Below are 15,997 nucleotides of genomic sequence, written 5' to 3'. Positions count from 1 at the left end.
GGATTCTTGTCTATATCATGAATGGATTATAGAAGGAGTGACTTAATTATTTTCAGAAAGTGTGCAGATTCAGCAGAGTCAGGAATGAAAAGCAAAGCTGGAAAGATTGTTATCCTGCAGAGCACGCCGTGGGCTGGGGTTGGGTAGAAAGGAAATGAGTGAAATTAGGGTGGACTGTCTAGGTAACAGTCTCGAAATCTGGCTGAGCTCTGGAAAACCCAGGGAGTTTTGTAAAATACAGATTTCTGTGCTACATTCCCAGATACTCTGATTCACAGGGAACACAATAAAGTTTAAAATAAAAAACAAGTAAACAAAATTTCAACCAAAATAGATTTAGACCATGGAAACCCTGAGAGACTGAGAATTTTAATCCAGCGCTTAGAAAACTGGCAGTGACATCACCTACTTCTTCAACTGGAAGAGCAAGACGTAGGGATTGTCATTCCTACCCTCCAGTCCCTTGCTGAGCTGAAGGAAGAGAGACTTCAACACTGGGTCTCCTCCGTTTGTGATATGTAACTTAGCTGTGATAGTACAGAAACGGTTATTCTCAGTCTATCCCTCTCGTCTATGTGAAAGCATACACAGTTCTCTGTACTGGATTTTTGTGTTCACCCTCACTAAGATGAAGGGGAAACAGCGGCCACTTCAGCCCTTTCTTGGTTTCATGAAAATAGCTCCTCAAAATTTCATTTTAAAAAGGGAAATCTGCAGCTTTAAGAAAAGGAAAACCAGTAGTTCCCCAGACCCTTTCTGACTTTGTGATGTTAGGGTTCTATGTGATATGATAAAATAGAGGGTAAAAACAGATGCAGAAGTAGTCGTGTGGCATACGCCTTTTATCCGCAGAAGCTGTTTCCTCCCCAGTACCGTTTGTTGATGTCTGTTACCTTTTCTGCATAAAGCAACATGAAGGACGATCTGAACCATTCAATTATATAATAGTCAAATCAAATATTTAATAGTGCTAACTGACTGTTGAAAGGAGGCAGTAACCTACATGTTTCATGTAACTGTTAGCTACTTGCTTTTCAACATTTTTTAAAGGACCATTAAAATAAATTTTAAATGCTACAAAGAAAAATAGTGTCAAACTTACTAAAAACTGTGATTTGTGAAAACCTCTCCAGTTTCATAAATTCATAGCAGGAGGTCTCTGTTAATTTGTGACTCAGTGGGCCCTCACACACAGCAGCTCTCATGGAATCCAGCCTGCAGACCTGTCTTGTTCAGCCTCACAGGGTTAACGACTGAAATACCATTAAGCATTCAGTCCTCCACAGGCCCTGCATCTAAGTGTTATATTAGTACTATTCACATGTGCAACCAGTATGACATCTTTAGGCCTTTGAACTTGACCTTTGTTGCATAGAATGGAAAACTTGACTGAGTGTAGAAAAATAATGGCAATTTAAAAGCAGTGTTTTAATAATATTTACAATCTTAATTGTCATAATCATTAGTACCAGAAAACATTGTAAATTATAATCCCAGATTCTTAAAGCCTTTATATGTTATCTGTGTTGTTTGATATAAACACAGACTTATTCATCATCTGTTTTTATTTTATAGTCATACCCCATGGTATTGCAGTATCGACCGAGAATTGATTTTGGTTAGACCAAGGGCCCTAGATGCCACTGAGATGAATCCTGCGCTGTTTGTTGACTCATCGGCAGATTGCACAGGGACCGGTGTGTGGACCAGAGGGACACAACCAGATTTCTCAGCATGCAAATAAGGCCATTGTCTGTCTCTAAATTGTCAGTTGCATTTATGTTGTTTCTATTAAGAGCAAACCAAGTGCCATTCTGCTACTGAACCATCTGCATAAGGTATCTGTGGTGTCTCACAGTGTACAATACACGTCACGGTGGAAACAAGTTAGCTGTGCAGCCATGATTCGGCCTTTGGAATATTTTGCTTGCCTGTTCCAAGATTGTTCTAATGTTTAATTACACTAGTAATATGGCTCAATCTTTGTGGTGTTGCAGTTTTTACATACTTACTGTTTTATTAATTCTTGTTTAAATAGAGTACTGTACAAGAAACAATTATTATATCTCGAAATTATTTTGTATGGGAAGTGTATCTAGAAAAGTGGTTTTTGAGCCACTGTCCTGTTCTTGGTAAGCTTTTTGTGTGCAAAATAGTTCACTCTTGAGTGTGCAAGTCCTTTTGGGAAGAATTCCAATTATTCTTTAACATTAGAGCACATTATAATTGTAGACATTTTGTCATATGTCTGTGTAGTCTACCAATTGCACAAGGAAGGCAGATTAGCCCTCCAGATCAAAAACGTATGTGACTTCTTAGAGAGCTGAAGTTAGATTCACAACCATTCAAAATGTTGGCAGCTGATCACATTTACTTCTAACAAAATTAATGTGTAAGTAAGGTTAATCTTCTTTCATAATGCCTTATGACAAGCGGGTGCTGCTTCATGAAATGTCATTGTATGCCCATTTTATGTATGCATCATTTTATTGTCACCCTCATTCAATGAGTACATGGTTTCTCTTTTTAAGTTGGCCTTAGGTGTGTGTCATTTGGCATGCAGAGGATTTTGATGATTTTAAAGATTAGGATTTTTAGAGCAGATAATGTTAGCTATTTTATGTATTTCAAAAATTTCAAAGCAATTGTAGATTAAAATTGTCACCTATCACATTTCCAAACCATATGCATAAAATAGAATAAATGCAGTGTAGTAGATAAATACGCTAACCAAAATTAATGGTTTGAGGATATTTCATTTTAGATCCTGTAGTAATCAGGGGGAATGGGATTACCGTTTTATACATAAATTCCGTTAAGGTCTGAGCTGTGACAGTGTCTCTGATTTGGTGGTTCTGTTAAGTCTTCCATTCATTTTGAGATTAGTCCGCAAGTCAAAGAATGTCTTGTTATCTTAAATTATATGAAGAACTTCATTTTAAACCTTTTAAAATTTACACTTGTTTTAAAAAATCTTCTTTGAAAATTAAGTTTTATTAATTGCTTCAAAATAAGTTAGCCTCAAACTTAGGAAAAAATCTTGAGTGTTAGGACAAATATTTGTTTTAGAAGTCTGACATGAGCACAATCTGTGTGTTACACACATGGTTTTTATACTGTATACATGTAGACGTGCTGCATTTTCCAGTAAAATGTATCACAAATTAATGCCTTCTGAATCTCAAAATGTACAACTCTAAGAAACAGTACAAAATACAGCTAAATTTTGATGCATTTCACAATATAAGAGGCTGAAACTTCATAATTATCTTTTCTGTCTATCTTTGTTTCAAGTAAAAAAGTTTATATTAAAGTTTTCTGTTGTTTTTGTTCTGACTTGTGAAAAAGGTTATGGCAATACTTTCTTGTTTCATTTTGTTAGATTGTGTTTGTGCTCGCAAGGGCTCATAAGCAGAATTTCAAAGGCAGATTTTTGTGAACTCTTTAAATGGTTGGAACAGACCATTACACTCAACCAAAAACTGAATTGACTCTAACTACAGAAATTATTTTGTCATGCTGTGAAATACAATTCCCTGACATCCCTAACAAACTGTAAAATTTATTATAAATTTGTCACATCAAGGTCAGTAATTAAAATAATGTTTTACATACAGAAGTTAATTTTAATTAACTTAACTCAGATTGAATTGAGAGTGCATTTTAAAAACCACAAATGAGACCTGGATGTTTTTGGGTCCCCAGCCAAAACGTACAGCCTTAAATGAGTTTTATATTCAAGATCTCTTTAAATTTGGCCTGTTGCCTCATCATATGTAATTTCACTATTTTCCAAGGAAATATATAGGAAGCAGTTATGGAATTGAGAATAGTTTTATATAAAATTCCTTTATTAATGTTAATGTATTAACATTTTTATTGAAATGCAATGGAATATGTGCCAAAACGTGAAAACTTACAGAGAGAAGGGCATCCAGTTGTCCTTTGGGGAAAGGTACACATTTTATGATGGTCCTGAGTAATCCGGTGTTACTATTAGAACCACAGACTTCTTCAACCAACCTCTTTTGGTGTATTCAACTATCATTTTCTAAGTATGGGACTACTTTCGTGTCGAGTAATACACTAAATCCCCAGTTAATTATTCCCTAAGTCAGGATGTGGAATTTGTAAGAAACCAGGTATAGAAAAAATATACAGGCAACTTTTGTGGTTAGCTTTATAAACTTAGGGTGCTAATAAAACATTCTTTATCTCAATAACCTATGGGAATAATCCTCTGAATCTGCAAAATTGGAGAATAAAAATAAAATTAAGTTTTTCTTTAGCCTGTTGTTCTTAAGCAATACACTGAAAGACCTTTACTTCCGTAAAAGATTTTGTTATCTGTTTTCTCTGCCTTGGATATCATAGATGTAAATGGATCAAGGAACTTTGGATATAAACGCCACCTGTGGTTTATACTCATCACCTTAACTGAAGTCATCATGTTAGTTAACAGAAAAATCAGAATATGGCCTTTTCTATAGATTAACAAAATACTTTAAATATAAAAAAATAAACTAAAAGACTCATTAACGAGGCGATAATTAGGTCATTCATTCTGGGGTGCAGGTACCTTGGGTAATATCTTTTAACTACTTTTAGAAAAGTATATTATGTCTTTATTCATGGAAAATCTGTCCCATACTAATATGCAACATTTTATAAATTTAATGAGTTTGCTCAACTATATTATACACTCAAGTGGAATCTAAATTTAAATGATTCTTTAAGGGGAAAAAAGTGTGTTATATACTATTGTGAACTGTTTAGCTTTATTGAAATATTTAAGAGAAAGTGCCTCATTGCTAAAGTGCATTTCTGTTTTAGATTTATTGCATACATTGAGTTATCTGTACCTGTCTCTTATGAATGGTTTCGTATCTAAATAGGCACTCATAAGAGTAATCTCTTTTTGAAAGATTTTCATAAGAAAATAGATATCGCCAAAGATATTTTACTGTTAATTAATAACCATGTTGGAGAGACAGTTTTAACAGTTTGGAAGTTGGAAATTTTTAGATTGCAATTTAATTTTATATAGTTAGGCAATAACCTTGATTAATAGCAAAACTATCACCAAAGAAAGGCTTTAAACTGAATTATCACAGATCAGTCAAATGCAGGTTTTTCTTGCAGTAATCAGAGTACAGTTCCTTTCAAATATGTTCATTGTTTTTCAGAACCATCTGACAGATTTTAGGAAATCCTCAAAGGTGAGAGAGATAAACACAACAAATAGCCTCCTTCTGGATGAAAAGCGCGAGAAATACATACTTTGAGAAGAAAATTGAAATTGAGGTTTTAAATTCTAATTTGAGAAGCTTTTTATTCCATGGAGGCAGTATAAACTAAAATTATGCTTATTTAGTTTCCTGAGTTCTCTGTAATATGGGAAATTTTGTTAAAGACAGACCTTGGGAAAAGTGCCGACATGCTTACTTGTATAGAAAATAGTATATTCTATTGGACTTACATAAGTAAGTGCTTTTTCTGTAATTAAAACAAAATTTTCATGAAAGCCTGTTTTTCTTCCCTTAAAAAGTAACTCTGTCTTGTTTCTCAGCAATGGCTTTATTGTCATTAGCATTTAGCCATACAGCCAAATCTGGCAAAATGGGTCCCAGATCAAGAGCATATACATCAAGTTAAGCACTCTCCCTACACCGTTCCCTTTGGGCGCTCCTGGAGTGGGCACCTTAAAGGTGAAGCGCATGTTGTGAAGTCTTTATGATGGTGAGCCTCCTTGTGTAGGATAAAACTCTATGACATGCTCTGGTTTATCAGAAGGAAGTTTTCAGCAGGCTGTTTTATACCAGTAAGACGTTGGTTGGTTGTAAGAATTACAAAAATGAATGAGTTTGCCATACTTTAATTTTCTGGATTAGAAACACAAAAACGTGAAATGCTATTATTATTTTAAGATATATATCCCTGCAATAAGGAGCATAACATGTTCCAGATCTAGTTTATGAAAAATTGAAAGATACGCTAGAGACTCAGAAACCCTTTCAAAGCACAAAATAACCAGCTGTTTCTGGATTTGCTTGATGGGCCTAGTTCACTAGTATTTTAATGGAAAAACATCAGATTGAAAATTCATTAAAATGTGTTTAAATATACATTACAGGGTTTTCATAATTTTCTTTTTCTTAAAGCAATGGCATTTTCCCAAAAATTTAAAGTGATTCTCTTCCTAGTGTAATGTAGTTTTCACAAATAGTGTGTTTACTTGCTGTCCTTACTATATTTTCAAATAGAATCAAAATGCTTGAGCACTTCCTTTTCAGAAAGTTATGAAATTAAACATTATTTTAAATGCTCACTAAAATGTGTCTGTACTCATTATGCCTTTTCTAGGATTCGAAACCAAGACATTGTTCAGAAATGCTTTTTAATTTTAATTATCTTTAAATCTAGAATCAAGCGAAACAGATATACGTTAAATACCGGTCTAGTTTTCTTCCATCTCTCAGAGCTTCATGGAATAAGAAACTGATCTAGTACAAGTGAATATTGGACATTTCTGGGCAATGTGGAGATAGTAAACAGATCATTTCTCCGTAGACTTCCCATCAGTCCACTGGCACAGGAGTTCTACACATTAAAAGTGTAATGGGATCAGCCTAACATTGTTTGGGGTCGGTTTTCTTTTGCTGTATTTTTTAGAACGGGGTTGGGGGCCTAAGTGTCCTTATGAAGCTGTGGTCCACGACAAGAGCTTGTGGGGGGAGCGCCAGTCTTCTGCGTTCCTGCATCTGGCAACACAACAGCAAGCATCCGTTTTAATAGAGTCGCCCTCACATTAAATAAAACCATCATAGAGTATATTGTACAGTTATGTTGCTAATTTTCCTTTGAAATATAAAATATTTTAAGCTTTTTTTGTCAAAAGTGGTAACATCTTAATACAAATAAAAACCTTTTTGTGGTTGTAAGATTTAGCTTATAAATCATTCAAATTGAAGTGAAAGAATTACCAGGTCATTGTTAATGACTTAGTCTATTAAGAATATATGTATTTTTGTAAAGGAAAAGCACTTGTAGATATTTAATCAGTACAAGATATATGTCTGTTTTGCAGAAATAAAATGCTGCTTAGAGATTCTCTTTAAATGTTTTTTATTTTTGTGCTCAAATGTATTTTCTGTTGATCTGTGGAATGTTCTGTACAAAGCTGTATGGTTGTACTGTTTGGCTAGATACTTTTGTTTTTTAAAATCTGGACTTAGCCAAGTATATTTGACCATGTTAAAAACAGTATCTTTGTTATTAAAAATTTGATTGCATAATTTGCTGTCTCCTGTGATCCTTAATATTAGTAGTTACAGATTGCAGCCTCTATTAAAGTGTCTCTGTTAAGTACTGCTGTAGCAAATTTTAGTGAAGTTTTTGACTATTTGAGATCAACCATTTTCTGAAGATTCTTGAGCTGTTTAGTTAAGATGGCAGACTGCCCCTCAAATAATACTCGAGGTGGACACACACACACTTTAGAACAATTACTCATTTTGTTAATCAAATCCAAATAATCTCTTGAAAGTAATTGGGTATCAAAGAAAGGCCCAAGTGAGTTGAAAGAAAGATTGCTTCCTCCAGCCAGTTACATAACAGCCTTGTATTAGTAAGACTTTTCATGTACACTTGCCGCAGGAATTCTGGTTCAGCTAAAGTAGGACATTCAAGTCAGGAAAGCTCTGCCCCATTATGACTTTGATGCCTGAAGCTTTGCTTTATGTTAGTGATACCACGGAGGTGGCTAGAAACCCCAGGCATTCAGTGAGAGATGGAAAGCAGCATTTCTGAGCAGGATTTGACTCCTTCCATCTTTTAGCTTCATCTTCAAGGCTGCTGCAGAGTGGGAAAGAATATGGAGGTCTGTGCATGGGAAGTGCTCAGAAATGTAGCACACGTTACTTTTATCACATGGCATTGGCCAAAACTTACATGGCCTCACTTACCTGAGGTGAAGGGCTCAGGGAAGGCTGGAAGACATAGTCAAGCCATGCCCCAAGGAAAAGAAAACCAGTTTTGTGACCTGCTAATCAATCTGCCACAGCTCCACTTGAGAAAATGGGTCACAGTTTACCCAGTTCTTAGAAGAGTTTTTTCAACACGGGCTCAGCGGTGATCTTTTCACTGGTTTAGAAAGGTATGGAGGAGTCGCACTCCAGCTAGGCCTGAGAAGCTGGGGAGCTGGCCTCTGCTTTTTATGTGGCTGGGGAATTTGCAGACTGTTTTGCTGGAAGCCACATAGAACCCTGCTTGACACCCAAAACTCTGCCATGGGATTTGGGGTGCCAGAAGTGCCACAGTAACAATCAAATGAAGAATCATGCCCAGAAAGGACAAAGAGGCACCAAATGGTCACCAGCTCCCACCAGTGGAAGCCCCCTTCCTCCAAAGCCCAGTCCAGATCCCATCAACTCCAGCAGGTTTATCCCGACCCTCTCCCTCTTCTGTAACACTTTTATCACAACCACAACAACTGGAGTGCTGTGTCCTCCCATTAGATTACGAACTTTGAGAGGGTTGTTGACAGTCACTGTGGCATAGCCCAGCCCTCACATGGCATATTTACATACTGACACCGATAAAACCCTAGTGAAGAATCCAGATTTCAGAAAGCAGGGGTAATGCTGAGAGAATGGTCTCCAGCTGTTTCGTTAACAGTCTCCTGGCCTCATTCCTCTTCTTAAAATGACATCAGTCATATTGGATTAGAGCCCCACCCTTATAACTTCATTCAACCTTTATTACCTCTTTAAAAGCCCTATTAAAAAAAGTCACCTTCTAAGATCCTGAGGTTTGGGAGGACATTACTCAGTTCATAACAGCCGTATGGTGCCCCATCAACCTGGGCTCATGTGCAGGGTCATTCTGTTGTATAACTTGGGGAAATTAAGCTGGCTGAGTCTCAATTTCCTCATTGGTAAAGCAGGAAGAGTAATAACTTATAGGTTTGTGGAGGAAGGAGAGGCCATAGAAAGTGCTCAGAGCAAGAAAGAAGAAGAAATTAACAAAGGACAGTGCAATTGTTTTCCATCTCTATCTGATCATCTGCAAATGGCAACAGTGTAACATCAATGTTCTGATTTGCTGTGAGCTAAAATACTGTCAACTCAACTCTTGCTTGCTTAGAGCTATTCCAATAACATGGTAGCTCATAAAACTCATTCCCACTGAATATGCTTGGAGTCAGGTACCTGAGGGTTACTGTAAATATTCAGGAAGAACATGGTTTACCCTTCAAACTTGGTCCCAACACAGATACGGATGAAGTTAATCCAGGCATCGTTATTCGTTTGTTAATTTGCTGTTTTCTCATTTAAGCTGAGGGGTGACTCAAGGTTTGCAAGGATGTATGAGCTTGTTTTGCAGAAGAAAAAGAACGCCTTTAAGGAAGTTACGATCACCAGATAACCAGCCCCCAGCTGCCACTGGTGCCCAGAAGCCTGGTTGCCCAAGGGCTTATCTGGAGTGAAAGGAACACAGACTTCCCATTTTTTCTCCAAAACTGCTCCTCCCAAGCCCCTTAGCTCTAAAAAGACCCCCTGCTTTCTTCTTTTGTTGAGGCAGATTTGAGAGAACCTATCCTCCCACCTTCTTGTTTTGGCCAGTTCAAATTAACCTTTCTCTACCTCCAAGCACCAGTGTCTCAGTGATTGGCTTACTGCACATTGGGCACATGGACTTGAAATTAAGAGGTCCAGTTTCATGCCAATACATCAAGGACCCAGCACAGAGTCTAGCACATAGTAGGCACTTTACAAATGTCTTCCCTGTCTCTCACACTCAATCATCAGAACAGACCTATGAGGTAGGCATTCTTAGCCCAATTTTAATAATGTGAAAGCGAATCTAAACAACTCATAATCACCAAAGATGTATTTCAGTCTCCAACACAAGCCTTTCTTTTTCCAAGGGCAATTCTGTTCTCAGGGGCACTGGCTTTGGATCAGAGAGCTGAGAGATCTAGAGAAGATTGCACCCAGGCCCTCCTGGCTGCTCTACACTGGATTGCATAGAGGGTAAACACTTGGCAGCCAGTGTGCCTAAGATGACACAGCATGTATGTCCTTCCCATAGCCAACACATTGTTTTGAGCACCCTCTGTATACCAGGTACTGTGCCAGGCTCTAGGGAGACAGGTGGTGAACCAAACAGATTCCACCTTTACACTAATGGAGCCTCCAGGATGAGGAGGAGATAGACATTAACACACAATAAGCACATAATAAGAGTGGTAAGTGTTCTAAAGAAAATAAATTCTATGAGAAAGAATGGGAGGTCTAGACCTTTCTGAGAAAAGGACATTTAAATGAAGACCTGAAAGATAAGCTGGAGCTAGGCAGGTGAAGAGAAGAGGAAAGAACATTCCTGAAAAAAAAAAATAGGAGCAATTGGAGTTCAGTGTAGCCCAGCCACGTGTGGAAAGCCAGCGCAGCTGGGGGGTGACAAAGAGGAGGGCGATAGGAGAGGATTCTGGAGAAGACGGCAGATGCCAGAGCACCTAGACACGTTTAGGCCCAGTTTAAAAGCTTGTGTTTTATTCAGAGCACAGTAGAAAGATTTTAAACAGGGGATTGACATCAGCTTGTTTATATTTTTAAGTTATTGTGGGAGCTGTGTGGAGAATAGATTGTAAGGGATTAGAGTCTAGAATAGAAATGGGAACAGGTGGGAAGCCTAGAAGAGTAGTCCAGGTAAGGAAAAACAGAAGGGTCCCAGACAGCATTGGTGGTCCTCAAGATGAACACAAGTGGCAGTGGAGAAAAGTAGGTTTCTTTGCACATATCACCCCCTACTCCAGCCGCAATGGGCCTAAATTCAATGTAATCTAAGTTTTTAGGTCATGGGTGAAGTTCTAGATGGGGGTAGGGAATTCAGACAGACGGGTGGGAAGAAGCCACCGGACCTGAGAGAAGCAGCCACAGCCAAACTCCCACCACTTCCTTAGGAAACCTGGAGTGGGAGGGTGGCTAGAGCAGGGGAAGGGAGGCGAGCTCTGTTTGGAGCACGTGGGAGAAAGGATCCTGAAAACTCTTCTCCACCAGGCCCATCCTGATGACCAGGGCTCCCAGAGAATCTGCTGCCTTGCTGGTTGGAGCACCCAGCCTTGCCCAGCGAGGCCCCTCCTTATCCCTCCAGGCCTAGCCACCAGCACCTGCTCAGGGTGCCTTCTTCAGGAGCCACCCACTCTCCCTCTCCAGAAGTGGTCCTTGCCTGCTCTTCCTCCATAGCCCTTTCCACAGCCCAGTCTTGTCACAGGCGTTGGAGCCATACAGCCCTGGATCCCAGTCTGGGTTCTACCACCACTTAACTGAAGGATGGGTAGATTACCTCACATCTCCTCAATGGCGAATGAGACACTACTGTAAATGTAACGTAAACTAGCAGAACTCACGAGATGTAACTACAACACCTACTTATTTAATTTGTGTCTCTCACAGTCCCCTTCCAGTGGATGAAAACGTCAGCAGTCCCAGGTCTTCCTTAGCACATGAACTTACAAACCACCACCTCAATTCAGAAACCAGAATGTCTAGTCTAGAATATTAATCAACCCTTCAATATTCATTTCAAGGTTACACTCCTTCCCTAACTGGGGGCCTGGTAAAGGGTCATCTTCCTTCCAAAAATGGAGGGTGGTCAGTTTTCCTCCCTTCCCTCCCCTCCACCCTTTATGTACATGGTCAAGGAGGAGGGGAAGCAGAGTACAGCAGAGCAGGCTGTAGACCAGCTCCACGCTCTCTGGACCTGACCGATATGGAATGCCCCCCCTCTCTGGGCAGTCTTTCTGGGTTCCTTGGAGGATGCCCTCGTGGGCCCTTCAGCCGCTGCTCACCTTACCAGGAGCCATGCCTCTCTTTCAGAGGGCTGCTCCTGGTGACCCTCACAGGGTACAGCCCACAGCCTCTTACTGGAGTAAGGGTTCTCTCTTCCCACAGGCTGCCATCTTGTACAGAATCCCTTTTAAGTGCCTCCTAGCTAATATCCTTATTGCAGGTCCCTCCTGGGGTCCCCAAGTGTCATGCGACATTGACCCACTGTCAAAGACAGTCTATGTTTCTTATCAGCCCAGGAGCAACTCTCTCTCCCTCTGCCTGCCCTGAAGCCTCCAGCTGAGAGGCACAGCCTCTGGCCTGTAGATTCCTCTGGGGGTGCCGACTCCAGGCAACATGTCCCCATAGTCTCAGTAACACATATCAAGCTTTCCTGGGGTGCTGTTGAAGCCCCACTCCCACTAGACTTGCGGGGAGTGGCAGCACCCTCCAACCTCCACCTTGAGGAATGGGGTTCCCAGCCCAGCTCACTCCACAGAAAGCCTCTGCATCAACCCTCCGTCCTTAATCCCTGCAGTGTTTCTTTGAAAATGAGGAGAACCCACGAGGTAACCAGAAGCCTTGGGCAATTTATGATCACTGGGTATGGGTGGACTCCTCCCTCTGCCTTCCGTCCACCTTCCTGTCCCGTGGAACAGAGGCTGTCCAGGCTCCAAGGAAACACGGCTCTCTCCAAGTCACCTTGTCCAGAGGCGAGACGACATGCAGCCCGTCAGCCACAATACAGCTCCTGAGGGCACTAGCGGATGAAGAGAGATCTACCTGTGCCCTACCTTGCAGTGTCCTGACCAGACTGAGGGACCGAGGCCCTGGCATCAGGCCAGACTCTTTCAAAACAGCTGCCCCCTGAGATCTGAGGACTGGACTGAAGGTAGGGAAAGTGAAGTCCTTTCTGGACCACCAGAGTCCATGCTGGCTACTGACTCTCAGGTACTCTGAGCAAGAGCACAACTCACTCAGGAACTGGAAAGGAATAAGCAAAACCAGCGTGAGGTTGTGTAGATCCCTACGGTGCAGAGGGCTCTGCTCCCTGACTGTGGAGTTGGTGCCAGCTGTTCTGGGCTGGTTAGTACGACTCACTGGCATCAAACTGCCTTTATTTCGCAGGCTCCCCATGTGGAAGCAGTTGGGGGAGCAGCTGATGGAGGGAATGGGGTGTTCTGGGAAGTTTTCCCATTTGGGCTGACCAAGAAGTGAGATGGAAATGGCCCAAGGACAGTGCCTCTTTCTGGTTCTTAAAAATATGCTCTCTGAAGAGAAAGACAAACTCTGTATGACTCCACTCATAGGTGGTAGTTAACATATGGACAAAGAGAACTGATCGGTGGTTGCCAGGGGAAAGGGGGGTGGGGGGAGGGCAGTAGGGGTGAAGTGGTGTACCTACAACATGACTAATAATGATGTACAACTGTAATTTCACAAGGATGTTAAATTTTATAACTTTAATAAAAAAAAAAATATATTCTCTCTGAAGAGCATCTCAGAGCTGCCACTGGGGGATTTGCCTCCGAGCTCTGGGGTTGAGTAGGTGGGTGATGGGGAAATAAGCAGAGATCCAGGAGTCCTCGGCCACTTCACCCTGTACCTCCCTTCCTGCAACACTCATGTCGTCTGTAACTCCTTGTGTAGCACCCGCAGCACAGGGCCTGGCCACGGTTGTGTAAGGGAAACATAGAAAACCCCGAGTGAATGATATGAGTGGTGACTCTCCTGTACTATGAACTCACAGGTATTGTTCTTAATGGAGAAATGATTGCACTACCACAGTCAACCCTGGACTGGGGCGAAAGTTCAATACCCAATTGAGTAAACAAGAATTAGGGGAGAGGAACATAACATCTAAATGGGGCCCCCTGGCCACAGGATGTTGTGGGGAGGGGAAGTGGAGGGTCATGGTCTCTGTCCTGGGAAACTACAGAGGGGGCTGCTGCTTGGTTAAAGTCACATAGCCCAGATCAAGCCAAGTGAGTGTCTAGGTAGACAGATAGCGGCACCCTGCCCCGTTTGCCTCTGCTTGGGGGCGGGGAGGGTGAGTTTTGGAAGTCCTGGCTCCTGGGGATCTTAACAAGTCAGTCTCCATCCTGCATTAAGGTGGGCTCCAGTGGGTCCAGATAACCTGGGATCCCGGGCCAATGCCCAGCTTCTTCCTCCCTGCCACCGCAGGCCCATGAAACCACTCAAGCTCACAGGCAGCAGGGCTGCCAGGAGAAGAATGCCACTCTTCCACCCTCTGGGAATCACGCTGCGGGGCCCTGGGTAAGAACAGTGATGGCTGTGGCTTTCTATCTAACTCTAAATATTTTGGCGCATGCCATGTGGCCTCCCTTTGTATTTTTGCTTCAAGTCCTGCAGATTTAGGGATGTGTCTATACGATTGCTCAGTGCTCAGGCTTAATTAGCCATGAGCTATCATTCCTTTATGTCTTTAATAAACCTTTTATTAAAGCTCCTACTATGTGCTAGATATTGTGCCAGTACTAGGTCCTTCAAGGGTCTCACTGTCTAGTGAAGCTGACAGACACATGGACAAGTGAATTATAATGCTGTGTGCTCAATGCAATGAGAGAGACACGTACAGGCTATTTGGGGAGCACAGAGAAAACTGTAATGCAGCAACAGATCAGGTTATTTTAGATTTAAGAGCCTCCCTCACCCACAGATCAAGGACAAATTAGACTGCCAATCTGGAATCCAAGGCTTCTTGGAAAAACTAGAAGAATCCAACAAGAAATCTAATAAAACTAACAACAGCAGCAGAAACTGTTGCTATGATTCTTAAGTGTTTAATATTGGCCAGACAGTGCGCTAACCCCCTTACACGTATTATCTCATAATCCTTAATCAATCTTGTGAGGTTTGATTATGCCCCTCATTTTGCAGATGAGGAAACTATGGCTCAGAGAGGTTAAGTAATTTGCCTAAAGTCACATAGCTAGTGACTGTCAGAGCTGGGATTTGAACCCAGATCTGTCAGATTCCAGAGCCTGTGTCTTTAACCCCCATGGCCTCTAATAAACTACTGTGTACCTGCTATATGCCCAGCACTGTTCTGGGTCATGCATGAAAAGGATATTTCTGGCATTCATTGTTCTGAAAAGGAGAGCCCTACACATATCAAGACTCCTCAGCTACTAAGATCAAGCAAATTCAACAGTGGTAGGAGGGTATTTGTGACAAGTTAAATAAAGAGCTCCTCTCAGAGAAGGAAGGATAAAATGACTCAGGTGTGAGGCTGGCTGGAGGCTGCTCCAGGAGGAGCGGGGCAGGCTTTCAGGATTGCTCAGGCTGGAATATGAAGAAAAAGAGAGCGCAGAGGAATCTATAAAGGAGCGAAAGGCCAAGATGACATGATCTTCAATACCTTCACCTCTCCATCTCCCACAGGACACAGCACCTGGGCACAAAGATAAATACACTTTTTTCATGCCCAACTTATCTGTCCCCTTAGCAGAATTCAACAACAGTGACCTTTCCATCCTCCTTGAAAAAAATTCTCTTCTCTTGACGTTCATGATGCATCTCTCTCCTGATTCTCATTTTTCCTCTCTGGCCAGCAGGGAAGGGACTAGGAGGAGGCAAGTGAAATGTCTAGCGTGCAAACTTTAAGGAGGTATTTACTCTCAGGGTTGTGCAAACACCTCCCTCTTCTGCTGGGTCTTTAACTGTGGACAGTCCTCCAGACTTGGCCCCATGTTCTCTCCTCTTCTCACCCTATACTCTCTTCCCAGGCCCAGAGCTTCAATCACCACATCTATTCAGAGGACCTGCAGATTGATCTCTCCAAACCCCCTCACTCCTCTCAGCTCCTGAGCAAAATATCCAACAGCACTTGGAAGCCCCTCTTGGCTGTTTCAAAGACATCTCAAACTAAACATTCTCAAAGCAGGATTTAAGATCCTCTCTCTCCAAATCTTTCCCAAGTACTCCCAGCCTCAGTGAATGGTTCCACAATCTACCCAGTTCCCCTTACCTGAAACTGATACCCAACCTCTTAATCTCAAGTTCCTGTGCCTGATGTGCAATAAGCCAATCACTGAGACATCAGTGCTTGGAGATGGAGAAAGGTTTATTCAAATTGGCCAAAACAAGAAGCCGGAGGATAGGTTCTCTCAAATTCACCTTAACAAGAGAAGAAAGCAAGTGGTTTT

At 41.4% G+C, this 15,997-nt stretch overlaps 1 protein-coding gene across 12 annotated transcripts in view; it reads left to right on the top strand.

The window, feature by feature from the left end:
• Positions 1–7,295, top strand: part of PCGF5 (polycomb group ring finger 5) — a 117,665-nt gene extending 110,370 nt beyond the window's left edge. For all 12 annotated transcript variants that reach the window (XM_070610563.1, XM_070610604.1, XM_070610610.1 and 9 more), the window contains one exon: positions 1,576–7,295. In XM_070610563.1, coding sequence (XP_070466664.1) covers positions 1,576–1,623 — 48 coding nt within the window. In that variant the 3' untranslated portion in view covers positions 1,624–7,295. The remainder of the gene's footprint in view (positions 1–1,575) is intronic.
• Positions 7,296–15,997: the final 8,702 nt, after the last annotated feature.

Source organism: Equus przewalskii, chromosome 1 (assembly GCF_037783145.1).
Source record: "Equus przewalskii isolate Varuska chromosome 1, EquPr2, whole genome shotgun sequence".
NCBI classification, from domain to species: Eukaryota; Metazoa; Chordata; class Mammalia; order Perissodactyla; family Equidae; genus Equus; species Equus przewalskii.
Note: the sequence above shows the minus strand (reverse complement) of the source record. Positions and strands in the feature narration are given on the sequence as shown.